The sequence below is a fragment of the Carcharodon carcharias genome, chromosome 9 (genome assembly GCF_017639515.1).
Source record: "Carcharodon carcharias isolate sCarCar2 chromosome 9, sCarCar2.pri, whole genome shotgun sequence".
Lineage (NCBI taxonomy): Eukaryota > Metazoa > Chordata > Chondrichthyes > Lamniformes > Lamnidae > Carcharodon > Carcharodon carcharias.
The window spans coordinates 105490252-105506055 of record NC_054475.1 but is presented as its reverse complement, the minus strand read 5'-3'; the positions used below and the strand labels follow the sequence as shown (position 1 = coordinate 105506055).

The 15804-nt window shown below is 38.3% G+C and overlaps 1 protein-coding gene across 3 annotated transcripts in view; it reads left to right on the top strand.

Moving 5' to 3' along the window:
* The window catches only part of chm (CHM Rab escort protein), a 143035-nt gene extending 127441 nt beyond the window's left edge, over window positions 1-15594 (top strand). For all 3 annotated transcript variants that reach the window (XM_041195143.1, XM_041195142.1, XM_041195141.1), the window contains 3 exons: window positions 813-914; window positions 8091-8260; window positions 14462-15594. In XM_041195143.1, the coding sequence (XP_041051077.1) occupies window positions 813-914; window positions 8091-8260; window positions 14462-14773 (584 nt within the window). In that variant the 3' untranslated portion in view covers window positions 14774-15594. The remainder of the gene's footprint in view (window positions 1-812; window positions 915-8090; window positions 8261-14461) is intronic.
* The last annotated feature ends 210 nt before the right edge of the window (window positions 15595-15804 follow it).

The following is a 15804-nucleotide window of genomic DNA, read 5'->3' as shown; positions in this document are numbered from 1 at the left end:
GGCAAGTAGTCTGTATACTTTTGGGATGCTAAAAGTTGGTGTCTTTGCTTAATATCTTGTAAATATTTTGAGGAGAGCAGTATCTCACTGCATTAAAAATAATATCTTTATTGACACCTCTTGACAATTGAAATGCACAATGCCAAAAGAAAGACTACTCTTAATAATGTGAAGTACCAAAGAATTAAGACACCCACTCACCTGTGATCAGCTTTCTAAACAAAACAAAAAACAAGCACGTGCCTTAAATTGTAGTTGATGCTCAAAATATTACTGGTAACCTCATATTCAAAACTTAACTTGTTTCTGATTGAGATGTCAACCATTTATGTTTCTAAATTTACAATGTTCATTTTCATCAATAAATAATGCCGTTTATGAGGTTGCATCTCTAGAAATCCCATGTGCATAAATCCCTCATAGTCTCTAATAAAGTTGCTTATACCAAGAGCTTCACCATAAATTAAATGTCTAACCTTGATGTACAAGCTTCCTTTGCTTTGGATAGTCAAGACCTATGTCAAGTACTACAGGCGTATCTGTGGAACCCAGACCGTTCATTTATTTTAAAGTGAAAAATGATTAAATCTACACAGGTTGGCAATATCGCAAAAAATGTGGCAATGTAAAGGAAGTAAAATCCTTACATTTATTACATTAGCTGCATGTTATATGAGAAAAAGCTACATTACAAACTATTATCTGAATTTTGCCGTGCAGAAAGTTTCTTTTGGTAGCACTTGAATTGCATGTTAGCACTGATATGTTGTTTGATCTTAGTAATGTGTTTCTTTAAATTGACTTTAAAATAGATCTGGTCCATTTAACTTGCCTGTCAAATGGAACTGCCAAAGAAGACTTGGAACCTGTGGTATCTACACTGTTTACCCAGTACAGTGAAAATAAAGAAACTGGTAAGAACTGAAGACTTTAATCACTGCACACCATGACAGGGTGGATATTTGTATCCTGCCGCACCGCATCTGCCCCACTGATTTGTCTTAATTTAAAATTGCCAAATTTCAGGAATTGATTTTTTTCTCATCTTTTTCCAGTGGAACACAGTCAGATATTAGACTAGAATTTCTATCATTTTTAGTTAGTGTTTTGTGAAACCTATCCTGGTATTTCTCCCTACACATGCTAAAATGTCAGAATTCTTAAACTGTATTGTGTGCTCTTTGAACTTCAGGAAGCACAGTGAGTTGAGTGAGACAATATCTTTCCTCATCCTAATTTAGTTCATTTTTCTTGAGTTGAATTTGAAGCAAATGGGTCTTTATAATTGGTGACGGTGTATGTGTGTCCATTCCTGTAAGAGTATGCAAAAGGAAAATACTGTGGATGCTGGAAATCTGAAGTATGAACAGAATGATGAAGTTATTGATATGAGCGTTAATGCTGTTTCTTTCTCTGCAGATGCTTCCACAAGAACAAAAATGGGCACGGGAATAGATAATTCGGCCTCCCAAGCCTGCTGCATTATTCAGTGAGATCATGGCTGATCTGATGTTGGCCTCAACTTCACTTCCTGCCTATTCTCCATAACCCTTGACTTCCCTAGAGTTCAAAATCTGTCTATCTCAGCCTTGAATATGCTTAATAACTCAATCTCCACAGCTGTAAGAGTAGAGAATTCCAAAGACTCATGACCCTCTGAGTGAAGATATTCCTCTTATCGTCTTCCTAAATGGATAACTCCTTATTTCTTAAACAGTGGCCTCTAGTTCTGGATTTCCTCACAACAGGAAATATCATCTCAGCATCTACACTGTCAAGTCCTCTCAGAATCTTTTATGTTTCAGTGATATCAGCTCTCATTCTCCTCAACTTCAATGGGCATAGGCCCAATTTGCTTTTAATCTTTCCTTTTGAGACAACCTCTTCATCCATTGAAGCAATCAAGTGCATCTTTTCTGAACTGCCTTCAATGCAAGTTTAAATAAGGAGACCAAAACTGTGCTCCAAAACTAAGTACGGTCGAACCACACCCTGTACAATTGCAGCAAGACTTTCCTACTTTCATACTTCATCCCCCATGCAATAAAGGTCAACATTCCATTTGCCTTCCTATTTACTTGCTGTATCTGCATGCAAACTTTTGTTTTATATTTGAGAGCACCCAGATCCCTTTAACGTCCCATTCTGTAGCCTCTCTATCTAAATAATATTTTACTTTTCTCCCGTCCCTAACAGTGGATAACCTCAGACCCTCCCACATTACACACCAACTGTCAATTTTTTGCCCACTCACTTAACCTATCTGTATCCCTTTGCAGACTCTTTGCATCCTCACAACTTGCTTTCCCATCTATCTTTGATTCGTCAGAAAATTTGGCTGCAATCGACACGGGCCAAAATGTAATTTCTTTGCTATATTGAAAAAACAAGTTAAAATGCGAAAGCTAGTGGATGTGAAAAGGAGGGGAAGGACCTCCACCATTGACTCTTCAGGGCAGCATGGAGGGTTATGACCAGGTGATTGAAAGTGAGGGGAAGAAGAATGTAGGGATTGAGTTCAAAGGAGCAAAGAAACATAGTGAGTCCAACTAGTCGGCAAGTATGAAGAATCCCCTGAAGCATTCTGAAAGTTGTCTCCTATTCAACTCTTTTCTCTCCTCAGCTCTTCTCTGTTTAGCAACTCTTTCTGCACACCCCCACCCACACACACTTTTTAACTTGAAGCCTATTTCTATTTTACTTTATTTCTTAGTGAATTTATCCTGTTTGTATTTTGGGGATTTAACAGGGCTGTTTTTTCTCCAATTGCCTCATTGGTAGGCAAATTCTGAATCACCAGAAGACCAACAGTGGGAATTTCCCAGCAGTTCTCTGGACTAGCCTTCATAGCTGTGACAAAAGGTCTGCAGAAACCCTGGTTGAATGTAAATGGGTATTATGAACAGAAATGCAGTTATGACCAATGGTTGATAGTACCAGATGGTTGTTTTCTCCTGCTGGCACTGCAGCTGAAATCACCTAACTCGAAATAGACCATGGATAAAAACCTGGGGGCTTTTTAAAATTTAAAAGCAGAAAATGCTGGAGAGACTCAGCCAATCTGGCAGTTTCTGTGGGAAGCAAAGTAGTTAATATTTCTATGTGTGATCTTTCATCCAGAAGTTTTTTATTTTTGATTTGCAGCATCTGTAGTATTTTGCTTTTGTGGCTTTTTTTGCTTGGCTCCTTTCTGTACTGGATAGTGCATCACTGCAGTGTTTCGTTAATCTTAAGTTATGTCATCAATACATAAAATCTGTTTTATTGTTGAAATATTGGTCTACTCTAACTCTGATTTGATCTCGAAGGGCCTTTAGTCAGAAGCAAATATTATTGAGCAATGTCACATTAATAGGAGACATAATTGCATGAGTAGTAATATAAAAAGTGGTTATCTGTTAATATGATACACTCAAGAGGTTGGAAACAATTCTTAGAAGCTTAAAACTAATCATCTTGAAATAGATATGAAGAGTAAACCTGATAACATTATTCAGGAACCTGACTAGCTCAATGAGAACTGTTGCTTGCATCTGACATGACATTACAGTAATCACACATGCTAACACATCAGTAACTCATGCACATAATGAAGCAATCACTTCACACTCCAAAGCTAGACATTATGTACAACACCTGGGGTCATAATTGTTGTTCTGGTTACATTTTAATGAGAACACATTTGCAAAAGAATAACGTACTATTGCAGCAACGTTCAGTCATTCTTTTCCCCCTTCTGTCTTACCAGTCTTTGAGTTATCCTTTTATAAATACCATTCTAATATAATTAACTTACTGAATGATTATGACTATATTTCAGCTATATATATGTGAAAATGATGTATCTATTAGATCTCTATAAACAAAAACTATAACTGTAAATAAAACTTAGTGGTATGTATCAAGCTTGGCATTCAACATGTTGGAGAAGTGTAGAACATACTTCTGACTGTGGTTTGCCCAACCAGTCAACATCTACCATTAACCAAAAATGAGAAGTAATCCATTTCCTTGCAGTCAGTGAACATGGAGCTTTAGAATTCGGGAATAAGACATGTTTGTACAATGAAAGTATTGGTTTTCAAATCTAAATAGAAAGAGGAATAAAAATGAAATGTTGAAAATAGATAACTCAGCAACTGAAAGAAAAGAAGTGCTTTAATTGGCAGCCCACCTACATTTTCTCTTTTCAGATACTGGCAGATCTATTATCCATTTTCAGCAATTTCTGTTTATTTTAGCATTCAAAATAATTTTTATTTTAGCAGTGAACTGGGACTGACAGTTGATGACTGCGTGTAGGCATGATTGCATGTGAACAGATTGGCTAATTATTGTATTGATGATCTAACTGCTACTATTCTGTGTCAGTGTGCCATTCTAGGGAACTTTCCATCTTGCACTTTTGCTGTGCTTGTGTCTGTTATAGATTCTAAGTACAAACCAAGGCTCACATGATTTGTTTCAGGGTTTCATTGCTGTTTCATCAACTGAAATATCTTAGTATTTTGTACTGCTTTTATTTTTTCTGACAAACAGGAGGACTTGAACAACATCAAAGTAACATCTCACATTAACTGCACAATTAAAACTTGGCAAGATTGAACATTGCGATTGTTACTCCTTCACAAGTAAACAAAAAAAGTCAAAACTACTCAGCTTAAGAATTCTGTCCTCTATTCTCTAAGCCATCCTTATCCTATTATCACTTCACATCTGGTAATTTTACACCATGTTAAATTGCATGTTGTGCACATCTATTTCTTGGATCCGGTCAGTATCAATAGCACAGCATTAATGAATGTTCCAGAAATGCGTTTTACAAAATATGGTGTTTCTCTAACTCTTAATGCCCATAGCCATGATAATGGTTTCATTAAACTGAGACTGCTAAAATAAAGGTTTAGTTTTTTTTTGCTGCTGACTCATATTAATTCCAGCTACATTGAGATTGCCAAGAATAATTATTTTTGTCATCCTGAAAAGCAGTTGAGAGTGATTTTTCATCTTTCAATTTCTGTTTCCAAGCTAAGTTCTAGTCCAGGATCTTCAACACTGAAGAACAAACTCTGAACCTTTTCAGCATTTTACATTCCAAGCATCACTTTAGTGTACATTGTTAAGAATTTGTTTTGAGAAAAGGATATAGATTGTGGACTCATTAAACTAATATAAGAAAGAGCAGGGGAGTGGGAGTAACGTATATCTGTTTCAAAGAGCCAGTACAGACACAATAGGCTAAATGGCCTCCTGTGCTGTATCATACTATGATTCTGTAACTTGGAATGGTACATTTTATCTGTTGGAAATTTGTATTCACCATTCCAAACCCGAAAGCAACTATCGGGGTTCATCATTCTAGTTTGATGATGTAGAATGGTTGTTTTGATGAATTTGCAGATTCAGCTGGAAATCGTTGCAGATTGTGGGGCACTTTGAGGTTATGTTCCATTTTGAATCAGAAATTTTTCAACTGTGAAAGAAAACACAAGTAATTGAAAATTTAGTTTGGATGGTATTTTTGGCTTACCTATGCTGTAAAGAGTAAAGCAATCAACATGGGTCCAGTTCAAACTCTATGCAAGAAATAGCCAGCTATGTTTGCCATGTTGCATGGATTGATGTGATTGTAAAACTTCCAGCCCATTTACAGAGAAGGAAAGCTTTACCTGTCATTTACATTACTTAAAAAATAATTGAAATTCTTTTGTTCACATACCAGAGATAATAACGAGGACCATCAGGTGCAGTTCTGCTCCAAATGCGGCATGCACGAGTTTTCACCTGGTACATTGCCCTTTTTATCATCTGCCTGTGATTGCAGTGTGTGTGGCAGTGGCAGTATTTTAATTAAAATGTCAGAGCAAATTCTATTAGAGCCATTGAGGACGAATCACCAGATCAGGTGAGCACTAGGCCATAGCAGGTCAAAAAGACAAAGGCACCTGAAAGAGAGGACTTAGTTTCTACTGTAATAAAACAGCACAGAAGAAAAGAAAAATCATGTACTTCTGAACAACAAACACTAATATTAAGATATATTGCTTGAGCTTTCCAAGAGGAAATTATGGAAGAGGAAAGTAAGCAGTTATAGGCCCTTGTGTACCAAATGAAAATTTGATGTTTAGCTGGTATGTATTTGAAATTAAGTAAATATAACGGTGCCCTTGACTTGTATTTTCTTGCGCCATATGTGAATAAATGTCAGAAGTTTTAGTATGTAGGATATAGAAAAGATACAATATTCCCAGTGGGTCAACAACAGCAATGTGGAAACATTAAGATTTGAGTGTACATAAAACATGACAGTTTTGTACTGATTTAGATATTTAATATTTCTTTGATCTTTTACTGTTCCCTAATTGTGTTCAAACCTTCACCTATAGTTTTACGCAGTTACTCCAACATGATATTTCTGCCATTTACTTTGAGTGTATTACATACATGATGAGTTTTTAATAGAAAATGAACATGAAACTTTAAACGTTTTCTCCTAATTAATATGAAACTTGTTTCGAAAAAAACAGTGAGAGGTGCAAACTGAGGCTTTCGCTGTTGTATCTCTACCTGTGTTACCATGATAACCTGCAGGCAGGTCACTCAAGGTCTTCGCAGAATATATTTGTTCTCAATGAGAATGGGAAATTCAGTTTTCCTTCATTACTTGAGATTCTGGGTGGGGGTGAAGAAATGAAATTCAACCTCAGCACTAGTGTGCAGGGTGATGAAATGCAAGGTGACAAAGTGACAGCCTGTCATACACTGGCTCAATTTTCCTTTTCAGTGACTTCATTGAACAGGTATCTACGACAGTTGAACCACTGGTAGCTAGTTCACTTCTACACATTTTACACCTTCACCAACATTGAATTTCACCTCCAAGAACTCTTTATTTTCTTTCAAGCTCTTCTCTGCTCCTCCTCCAAGAAGCTGATATTTAGGCTGCTACCTTTTTATATATCCACCTTCATGTTCTTGTCCCCTCTTATCTTCACTACTCCTGTCTTCTTTAACCCTGCCATCATCTTTGGCTTGAATAATCACACAGTCTCCTTACGAGTAGCAATCCCCACTTTACCATTCTGCTATCCATTGGCCTTTCTATTTAGCTTACCTGCTTATCCCACACAACACTATTCCTTGGGCTCTCTCTCCATATAAACACCCCATCATATTCGTGGCCATCCCTTTGAGCTTGTCATCTCCTTTGGTCACTTTTCAATGACCAAGGCAATAGGAGGAAAGGCTGAAACTGATAACTTCCTTGTATCTTTGATTCTATCCAACTCCATTTCCATCCGTGTTTACCCCAAGTGACTTGGAACTGCACATTGCACCCACAAGTGCCTATGTTTTGGTCTCCATTTGTTACAATAAAACGCTGTTGATTTGCTCGGCCACTGTCTTATTTTTGCCCCCAGAAAAGCCTTTGCTGTCTGATAACCTGGTACAGCCTTCATCTTCTCTCCCTCATTTTCAAAAGCACAAGTTGAACATTCATAGCAGATAACTGGCTTATCCATTTATTTCCAGACCTAACTGACTGCACCAAGCTCTACCAGGGCCCCTCTCCTCTTCCATCACATCGGTTGCTCTAGAATCATCCTAGCTTCTATTCCTTACTATCAACTGCTTCCTCAAATCCATCTATGGAACAAGTTTCTTCCTTGGTGGTGCTTATCATTATAGTTCCAGTGAGATGGTTTTATATTGTATTTTAAAATCTAAATTTATCATTTATTAGTAATTCTTATTTTGAAATTACTTTTTTTTAATTTCCTAGAACTAATTTAAATTTATATTTCCTGTAAATATTTAAGAATTTTATGAAAAGATTGACAGTTATAGTTTTACCTTGATGCATCTCCTTCACTGCAACTTCTGGCAAAAAAACTTTAGCCCTTATGCCCATATTACAGCATTTGACTGTCTTTTACATTCTCTTTTCAAATAATATTAACAAACGTTCTCGTTTAGATTTATTATGTTGCCTACAGGTGATGTTGGACCCTACTACCATACATTGTACCTACCTGTAAGTATGATGATCTCTTTGACCACAAACATGATTACTTGCTTTTTTTTTTCAGCTTGTCATGAATGTGAAATGGAAGAGAAACCAAGAGTGCTTTGGGCTTTATATTTCAATGTAAGAGATACATCAGCAGTTGACAGAAGCACATACGAAGGCCTTCCTAGTAATGTATTTGTCTGTGGTGGACCTGATGATGCTCTTGGATTTGAGCAGTCTGTTACGCAGGTACAATGAGATCAAAATATCTAAAATTAACATTGTGCCTTTCCTGCTTTCAGGATATGCCAAAGGCTTTCAGAGCCATGGACTTACCTTTCTGATGTGCCATCACAGTTAAGCAGCAATATAGCAGTTAATTTGCATATGTTAAATTAAACAGAAATGAAATAAATGGTTAGTTAATCGTGTTTGGTATTGTTGGTTTATAGATAAACTTAGGCAGGACCCAAGGTAAATTGTTCTTTGATTGTTGTTATGGGATCTCTCCTGTCCCACTTTGAGCACTTGGAACGTCATAACATTCAAGGCTATGGACCAAGTGCTGGTAAATGGGATTAGTTAGGTAGGTCAAGTGTTCCTCACGTGTCGGTGCATACTCAGTGGGCCGAAGGGCCTCTTCTGCACTTTGATTCTGTGAACAGTCTCACTTGCTTGGTTTAACATCTTATCTGATAGACAACACCACTGACAATGCAGCTCCCCCATCAGTACTGCACTGAAGTGGAAGCTTTCATTGTATGTTCAAATGCTGGAGTAGGGCTCAGACCCACAACTTTTTGAATTCAACAAAGTGCTGGCAATTAATCAAGGTGAGAATTAAAATTGTTTTAATGCTACTAGGAAATTGAATTCAGCCTCCTGTAGATAACAGAGATGTTTTTCATGTTCTGGTATAAAAAATCTAATGACTTGCACTATGCTTTCTGTTTATAATAGATAACCATGTCATCAATTACTTGAAATTGATTCATTTTATTTAGTTACAGTAAATCTTCCATACCATTTACCATGGTACTTGAAGATCTGCTTGGGTATTAATGAGCAAAAGGGGAAATGAGAGTTTGGATTAACTGGGAACTTCAAAAGGCACAGGATAATTTGGTGTTAAACAATGGGTGTCTCTTTTGAAAAGTTACTGTTCGGTTGAAATGCAGTAGCAATTAGAAGGAAATAAAGCAGAATAGGCTGATTACAAAAAAGCAAGTGAGAAATTTAGAAAGGAAAATTGTGGGTGAAAGAGCCAATGGGGGCATTTTTTTATTAGAAAAGTAAAGGAATCATAATGGGTGCTGGAAAGTCGCCATATAAAGTAAATTGGAGTTTAAAAAAATGATGCTTGGATAGTGTAAGCTTTGTTTGTTTTGCCAAAGTTGATGATTAAAACCAATAGAGGTGGCAACAGGTTAGGTTCCAGGTGCAGCTTAAAAAAAATTCATTGCGCCTGGTAAATTTTATTGCATTAAGGTTGGTCGTCGGTATTTGATGTATCCCTTGTAATTGAATTTGTGTATCCCTTGTAATTATATGTATAACTACTCTGCAGCAACATTCCTTCAACGAGGGCAGTATGTAAAGGATCATTGGACAGAAGTTTATTGCGCCAAAGGTGAAATTTGAACTGCAAAAACATATGCAATGAAACGCTAAATAAAATGTATTGTATGTCAGCTGTGGCTCTGTTGGTAGCACTCCCTCCTCGGAGACACAAATTCCTAGGTCCAAATCCCACTCCAGGGCTTGAGCACAAAAATTGAGGTTGCCACTCCAGTGCAGTACTGAGGGAGCATTGCACTATCGGAGGCCTTTTGGTTGAGACACTAAATCTAAGCTCCATCTGCTCTCTTGGGTGGATGTAAAAAATCCCAAGACACTATTTTGAAGAAGAGCAGGGGAGTGCTAGTTAGTATTTATCCTTCAATCAAGATCACAAAATTAAAGTTAATTTGGTCATTTTTACATTGCTGTTTGTGGGAGTTTGCTGTGTGCATGTTGGCTGCCACATTTCCTACATTACAACAGTGCCTCACTTCAAAAGTACTTCATTTGGCTGTTGAGTGCTTTGAGACGTCCACTGCTCATAAAAGTGCTATATAAATACAAGCCTTATTCACTGTAAACATGTTTTACAGTTTCTTAATCTGTGGAAAGTTAATTGTTAAAAATAAAGATAAATATGTGCAATGGTGTGCAGTAAACAGGTGAAGAAACTAGCACAAAAACAGAATTACCTGGAAAAACTCAGCAGGTCTGGCAGCATCGGCGGAGAAGAAAACAGTTGACGTTTCGAGTCCTCATGACCCTTCGACAGAACTTGAGTTCGAGTCCAAGAAAGAGTTGAAATATAAGCTGGTTTAAGGTCTTGGACTTGAACTCAAGTTCTGTCGAAGGGTCATGAGGACTCGAAACGTCAACTCTTTTCTTCTCCGCCGATGCTGCCAGACCTGCTGAGTTTTTCCAGGTAATTCTGTTTTTGTTTTGGATTTCCAGCATCCGCAGTTTTTTTGTTTTTATCTCTGTGAAGAAACTAGCAGTTCTATGATTAATATTTCCAATTGTGGAGCTTACTGGAGGAGCTGGACAAGAATCTCTTTTCTTGTCTGTGCTGCCTATGGTGGCTTATCTACTACTCATGAATGCTTTTCACTCTTGCCATCCTGTTTCAGTTTGCAACTACCCATGGTCCAAGTGCTTGACCTTGGTACCCCAAATGGTTGCTCAATGAAGACATGGTTTTCCCCCCGCAAAGTGCTTGTTAGACCTGTACAACTAGTATAATGTGATTGTGCAGAGGCATCATTAGAAAGAATAACATTACGGAGCCCATGGGCCTGCTTTTAACCCTGTGCAAGGGTTTTGAATGGGTTAAAATCAGGCCCATATCTCTTTGGAGCCAGCTTTTCATTCTTCCTTATCTTCTAGATGAAAACATTATGTATGTCTCTGCATTGCGGTGTAAAATTGTCTTGTGTGGGTCAAGTTCTATTTGTAGATTTCTGAAAGAATAGCTTTTCTGATTTAGGCATGCTGTTGTATTGGTGGGTATATAAATGACTACATGTGCACAGTTTAATGATAGCCTGGAATAAAAATTTTAGTTGCATCTGCTGCTGCTCACTGCTGGCATTTAAGTTACTGGATGAGGGACAGTTGAACCACGCCATTGTTCTCCTACATCTCTCCTCCATTGTTTGCCTTGGTGGGATTGCCTTCACTTGTTTCCACTGTTACCACACAATTATAGCCAGAACATTTCTACCAGTTATTCTTCCTCATGATATCATCTGTAGTTATGAGGTCAGCTTCAACCTATATCCCAATCTTACCTTGATCTACCTCTTCACAGCTCGCCACTCCTCCACTGTCATTCTATCTGACTTTGTTTAGCTTGACTTTCATTCATTCTTAAGCTAATGAGAAGGTGGCAATTGCTGTCTTTAGCCTTAGCTATAAAAGCCATGTACTCACATTGACTGCAGTCTGTTCTTGACCACAGCCACGTGCAGAGTGAGACCATTAGCAACTTCATTATCCTGTTGTCTGTATGCTGAGTTTCCAAACTACTTTCATCTTCATGGCATTGCCCATCTCTACCCCTATCTTGCCCTTGTGCCACTGAAAACCTCATTTGTGCTTTTGTCACCTCCAGAATTAATTATTCTGGTTGACCTCCCAAACTCCACCCTCTGTAAACTTCAGATCATCAAAAACTTTGCAGCCCGTATCCTATCTTGCAGCTATATACCAATCCTTGCTGACTGACACTGGCTCCCAGTTCTACATCTATAAAATTTGTAATTCTCAATCTTTTTTAGATCCCTCTGCTGCTTCACCCCTCCCTATGTCTGGAGTGTCCTCCATTCCTCTACTCAGTGGTCCCATCCCAATTTTTTCCCATGCCTCCGAGTCAAGCTTAGTGTGCATCTGCACTTCCTTTTACCCATCGTTGACAAACTGTACCTACTGTTGCTTTAACTCTTGAACTTCCCTCAATAAATTTATTTTACATCTGCACCTTCCTCTGTGGCAAGACCCTTCTTAAAACTCACCTCTTTAGCTAAGGTTTTAGTCACCCCTCCTAATCTTTCCCTCTTTGGCTTGTTGTCCATTTTTACCTTATACCTCTGTGAAGTGTTTATCTACATTAAAGATTCTATGTGAGTTCAAGTTGTTGTCATCATCATCATCTACAGCTACATGCCTTATAAGTATATGCTCTCATCTCCTGTGCTACTATGTAAGCATAGCACATATCCTCAAAGAATTCACTGTTTGGCATATTGAGACACTTTGTAGAACCTCTCAGATGTCAAACGTTGAGTTGTGAATCACTTATTTTCAATATATGTGTGGGCTCAACAAATAAAACTCAGGGTCACCAATTTAATATTATGAAAGATTCCTTCAACTAACAATGATACAAAGTGTGGAATATATTTCTAATTGTGTGCGATACATTTAATCAAGTTCTCTCTTCCCCACACCCCCATCTTCCTTGCCGCTTCTCTTGAATGCTGGTTTATGTTTTCATAAGTGCTGATTTCCTATTTAGCCAAGTGGGAATTCCTTTTGTAAATCTGGCCACTGATTGTCAGCAGGCAGTTTTTATGATGAAGCCAAGAGTTTTTAGTGGGTGCCGCTAAATAGCAATTGGTAGCAGAAGCCTTAGCTCCTCTCTTGCAGCTTTGGCCCATCTCCACCAGAGATGCTGAGGATAAATAGGGCATCTTTACTATCATCTTTTATTCATTCATGGGATGTGGGTATTTATTGCCCTTCTCTAATTGCCCTTGAGACGGTGGTGGTGAGCTGCAGTCCATGTAGTGTAGGTACACCCACAGTGCTGTCAGGAAGGGAGTTCCAGGATATTGACCCAAAGATAGTGAAGGAACGGTGATATTTTTCCAAGTCAGGATGGTGAGTGGCTTGAAGGGGAACTTGCAGGTGGTGGTATTCCTATATGTCCGCTGCCCTTGTCCTTTTAGATGGTAGCTGTCGTGGGTTTGGAAGATACTGTCGAATGAGCCTTGGTGAGTTCCTACAGTGCACCTTGTAGATGGTACACACTGTTGCCACTGTGTGTCAGTGGTGGAGAGAATGAATGTGGATGGGGTGCCAGTCAAGCAGGCTGCTATGTTCTGGATGGTATCAAACTTCTTGAATGTTGGAGCTGCACTCATCCAGGCAAGTAGAGAATATTCCATCACCCTCCTGACTTGTGCCTTGTAGATGGTGGACAGGCTTTGAGGAGTCAGGAGGTGAGTTACACACGGCAGGATTCCTAGCCTCTGACCTGCTCTTGTAGCCACAGTATTCATATGGCTAGTACAGTTTAGCTTCTAGTCAATGGTAACCACCCCAAGGTGTTAATAGTGGGGGATTCAGCGGTGATAAATGCCATTTTTTGTCAAAGGGCGATGGTTCAATTCTCTCTTGATGGAGATGGTCATTGCCTGGCACTTGTGTGGTGTGAATGTTACTTGCCTCTTGTCAGCCCAAGCCTGGATATTGTCCAGGTCCTGCTGCATTTGGACGTGGATTGTTTCAGTATCTGGGGAATCACAAATGGTGCTGAGCATTGTGCAATTATCAGCGAACATCCCCACTTCTAACCTTATGATGGAAGGAGGGTCATTGATGAAGCAGCTGAAGATGGTTGGGCTGAGGACACTACCTTGAGCAACTCCTGCAGTGGTGTACTGGAACAGAGAGGATTGAGCTCCAACAATGAAAACCATTTTCCTTTGTGCTAGGTATGACTCCAACCAGTGGAGAGCTTTCCCCTGATTCCCATTGGCTCCAGTTTTGGTAGGACTGCTTGATGTCACATCCAGTCAAATGCTGCCTTGATATCCAGGGCAGTCACTCTGACTCAGAAGCATAGATCAGCAACACTTTCTGAAAGCTTTCCAATCATTCTGCTTCACATCAAGCATCCCAGAGTCAGAAAATGATAGGTTCAAGCACAGCCCAGAAACTTGATCATGTAATCTGGGTTGACACTTCTTCTGTGTACTTCTGAGGGAATGCAACATTGTTGAGAGGTACTGCCTCCTCGGATGGGTTTGAAATATCACATGGCACTTCTGAGGCCACCAATAGTTCTTTCAGCGTCCTGGTAAACATTTGTTTCTCAACCAAAATCACTGTGACTGATAATCTGGTCATTCATCTCACTGCTGTTTGTGGAACCTTACATGCAATAAATGGTGCCACGTTTTTCAATGTTACAACTTTAAAGGGAACTGACGAGCTCCGAAGCACTTTGAAGCCTCCTAAGGTTATATAAATGCAAACTTTTTCTTTCAATCACACTAGCACTGTATTTATGCACTGAGGTTGTCTGCATTTATAAGGTGTATTCTTTCACACCAATGATTTTGTTCAGATTAATGTTCACAGTATCTACTTGCTGTTTCTTGTCACTAGGCGGAAAATATCTTCCATCAGCTCTGTCCTGGGGAAGAGTTCTGTCCAGCGGCTCCAAATCCTGAAGACATTATCTATGATAGTGATGGTGCGCAACAAGCAAATGCTGGTTTTGGAGCTCCTACAGAGTCAGAAGCAGCTGAAGTAAAAGAAAATACAAACCCAGAATCTGATCCCACAGAAGATGGTAACAATGAAGTGGTAAAATCATTGGACATTAATGAAATGGACAGAGAATCAGCAATGTCCAACCCTGCCACTCAAACTCTGAAGTGTAGTAATGGATCAGAAATGCCAAAGGATGCAGAATAATATATTTTTTTAAAAATCAAAATAATGATCAATGTTATTATTTCCAAATTGTATTGAAACAAACTGAAAAATACTGTCACTATATATTATACAGTGGGATTATAAAGTGCAGCCTTGACACAATGCAACATAATTGACCATTCTAATTCAGCAGACAACTTTTAAATAACTTACCTAAGCAAATGCTGCAACACTGCATAAAGCACTCCTAACAAATAGATCTACTTTCATCCACCAGCTGTTCCTATTTCCTCTTTCTCTCCCACTCCCCTCCCAATAAAAGGTCGAGAGATCCGTTGACACTAATTAAAGCAAATAGTTGTCTATCTTTAGGATAAAGTCAGGTGAACAAATGCCAAAATAAGTTTTGCTAAAAGCACGTGGATGTTTAAAGACAAATAAGGTATATAAAATCAAAGCTATAGCTTGCTTTGCTGAAATGTTTTTATCACAGTAATACTGTATCCAAAAAATTGGGCAGAATTCATTCATGATTAATCATGGAAAATATTTCTTTTACAAGAAATGTACAAACCATTCAACATTTTGAAATATTGTTTACTGGAAAAAATATTAAGTGCTAATGTTATGTTATGAATATACTTCAGAAAGCAGTGGCAGGTGCAAACAATTTTCTCAGTGGAAAATCAAATAGGTCTGTCATGATATGTGATGGAACAGCAGATGTTTTGCAGATCAAGGTACTATTTTCCATGAGTAATGTATCCAATATCAAAAACATATACTGTGCAATAACCTGTGAAAATACACCTCATTTAATGCTTATGTAAACAAAAGTGATTAAAATGTTGCAGAAATCATGCCTGTGCTCTGAATAGGGTTTCATGTATGTTTCAAATGTTATTTCTTCAACAGATTTCTTTTAAAAATTAAAACACGATGTGCTTAATTCCCACTGCTGAATTTATAAAAATTCAAAGAGAAGTCACATTTTGGCTACTTTTATAATTAGGCTATGGAGCAATTCAAGAGCTAACACAAATAAATGAAATAAGTGTCATATTTAATAA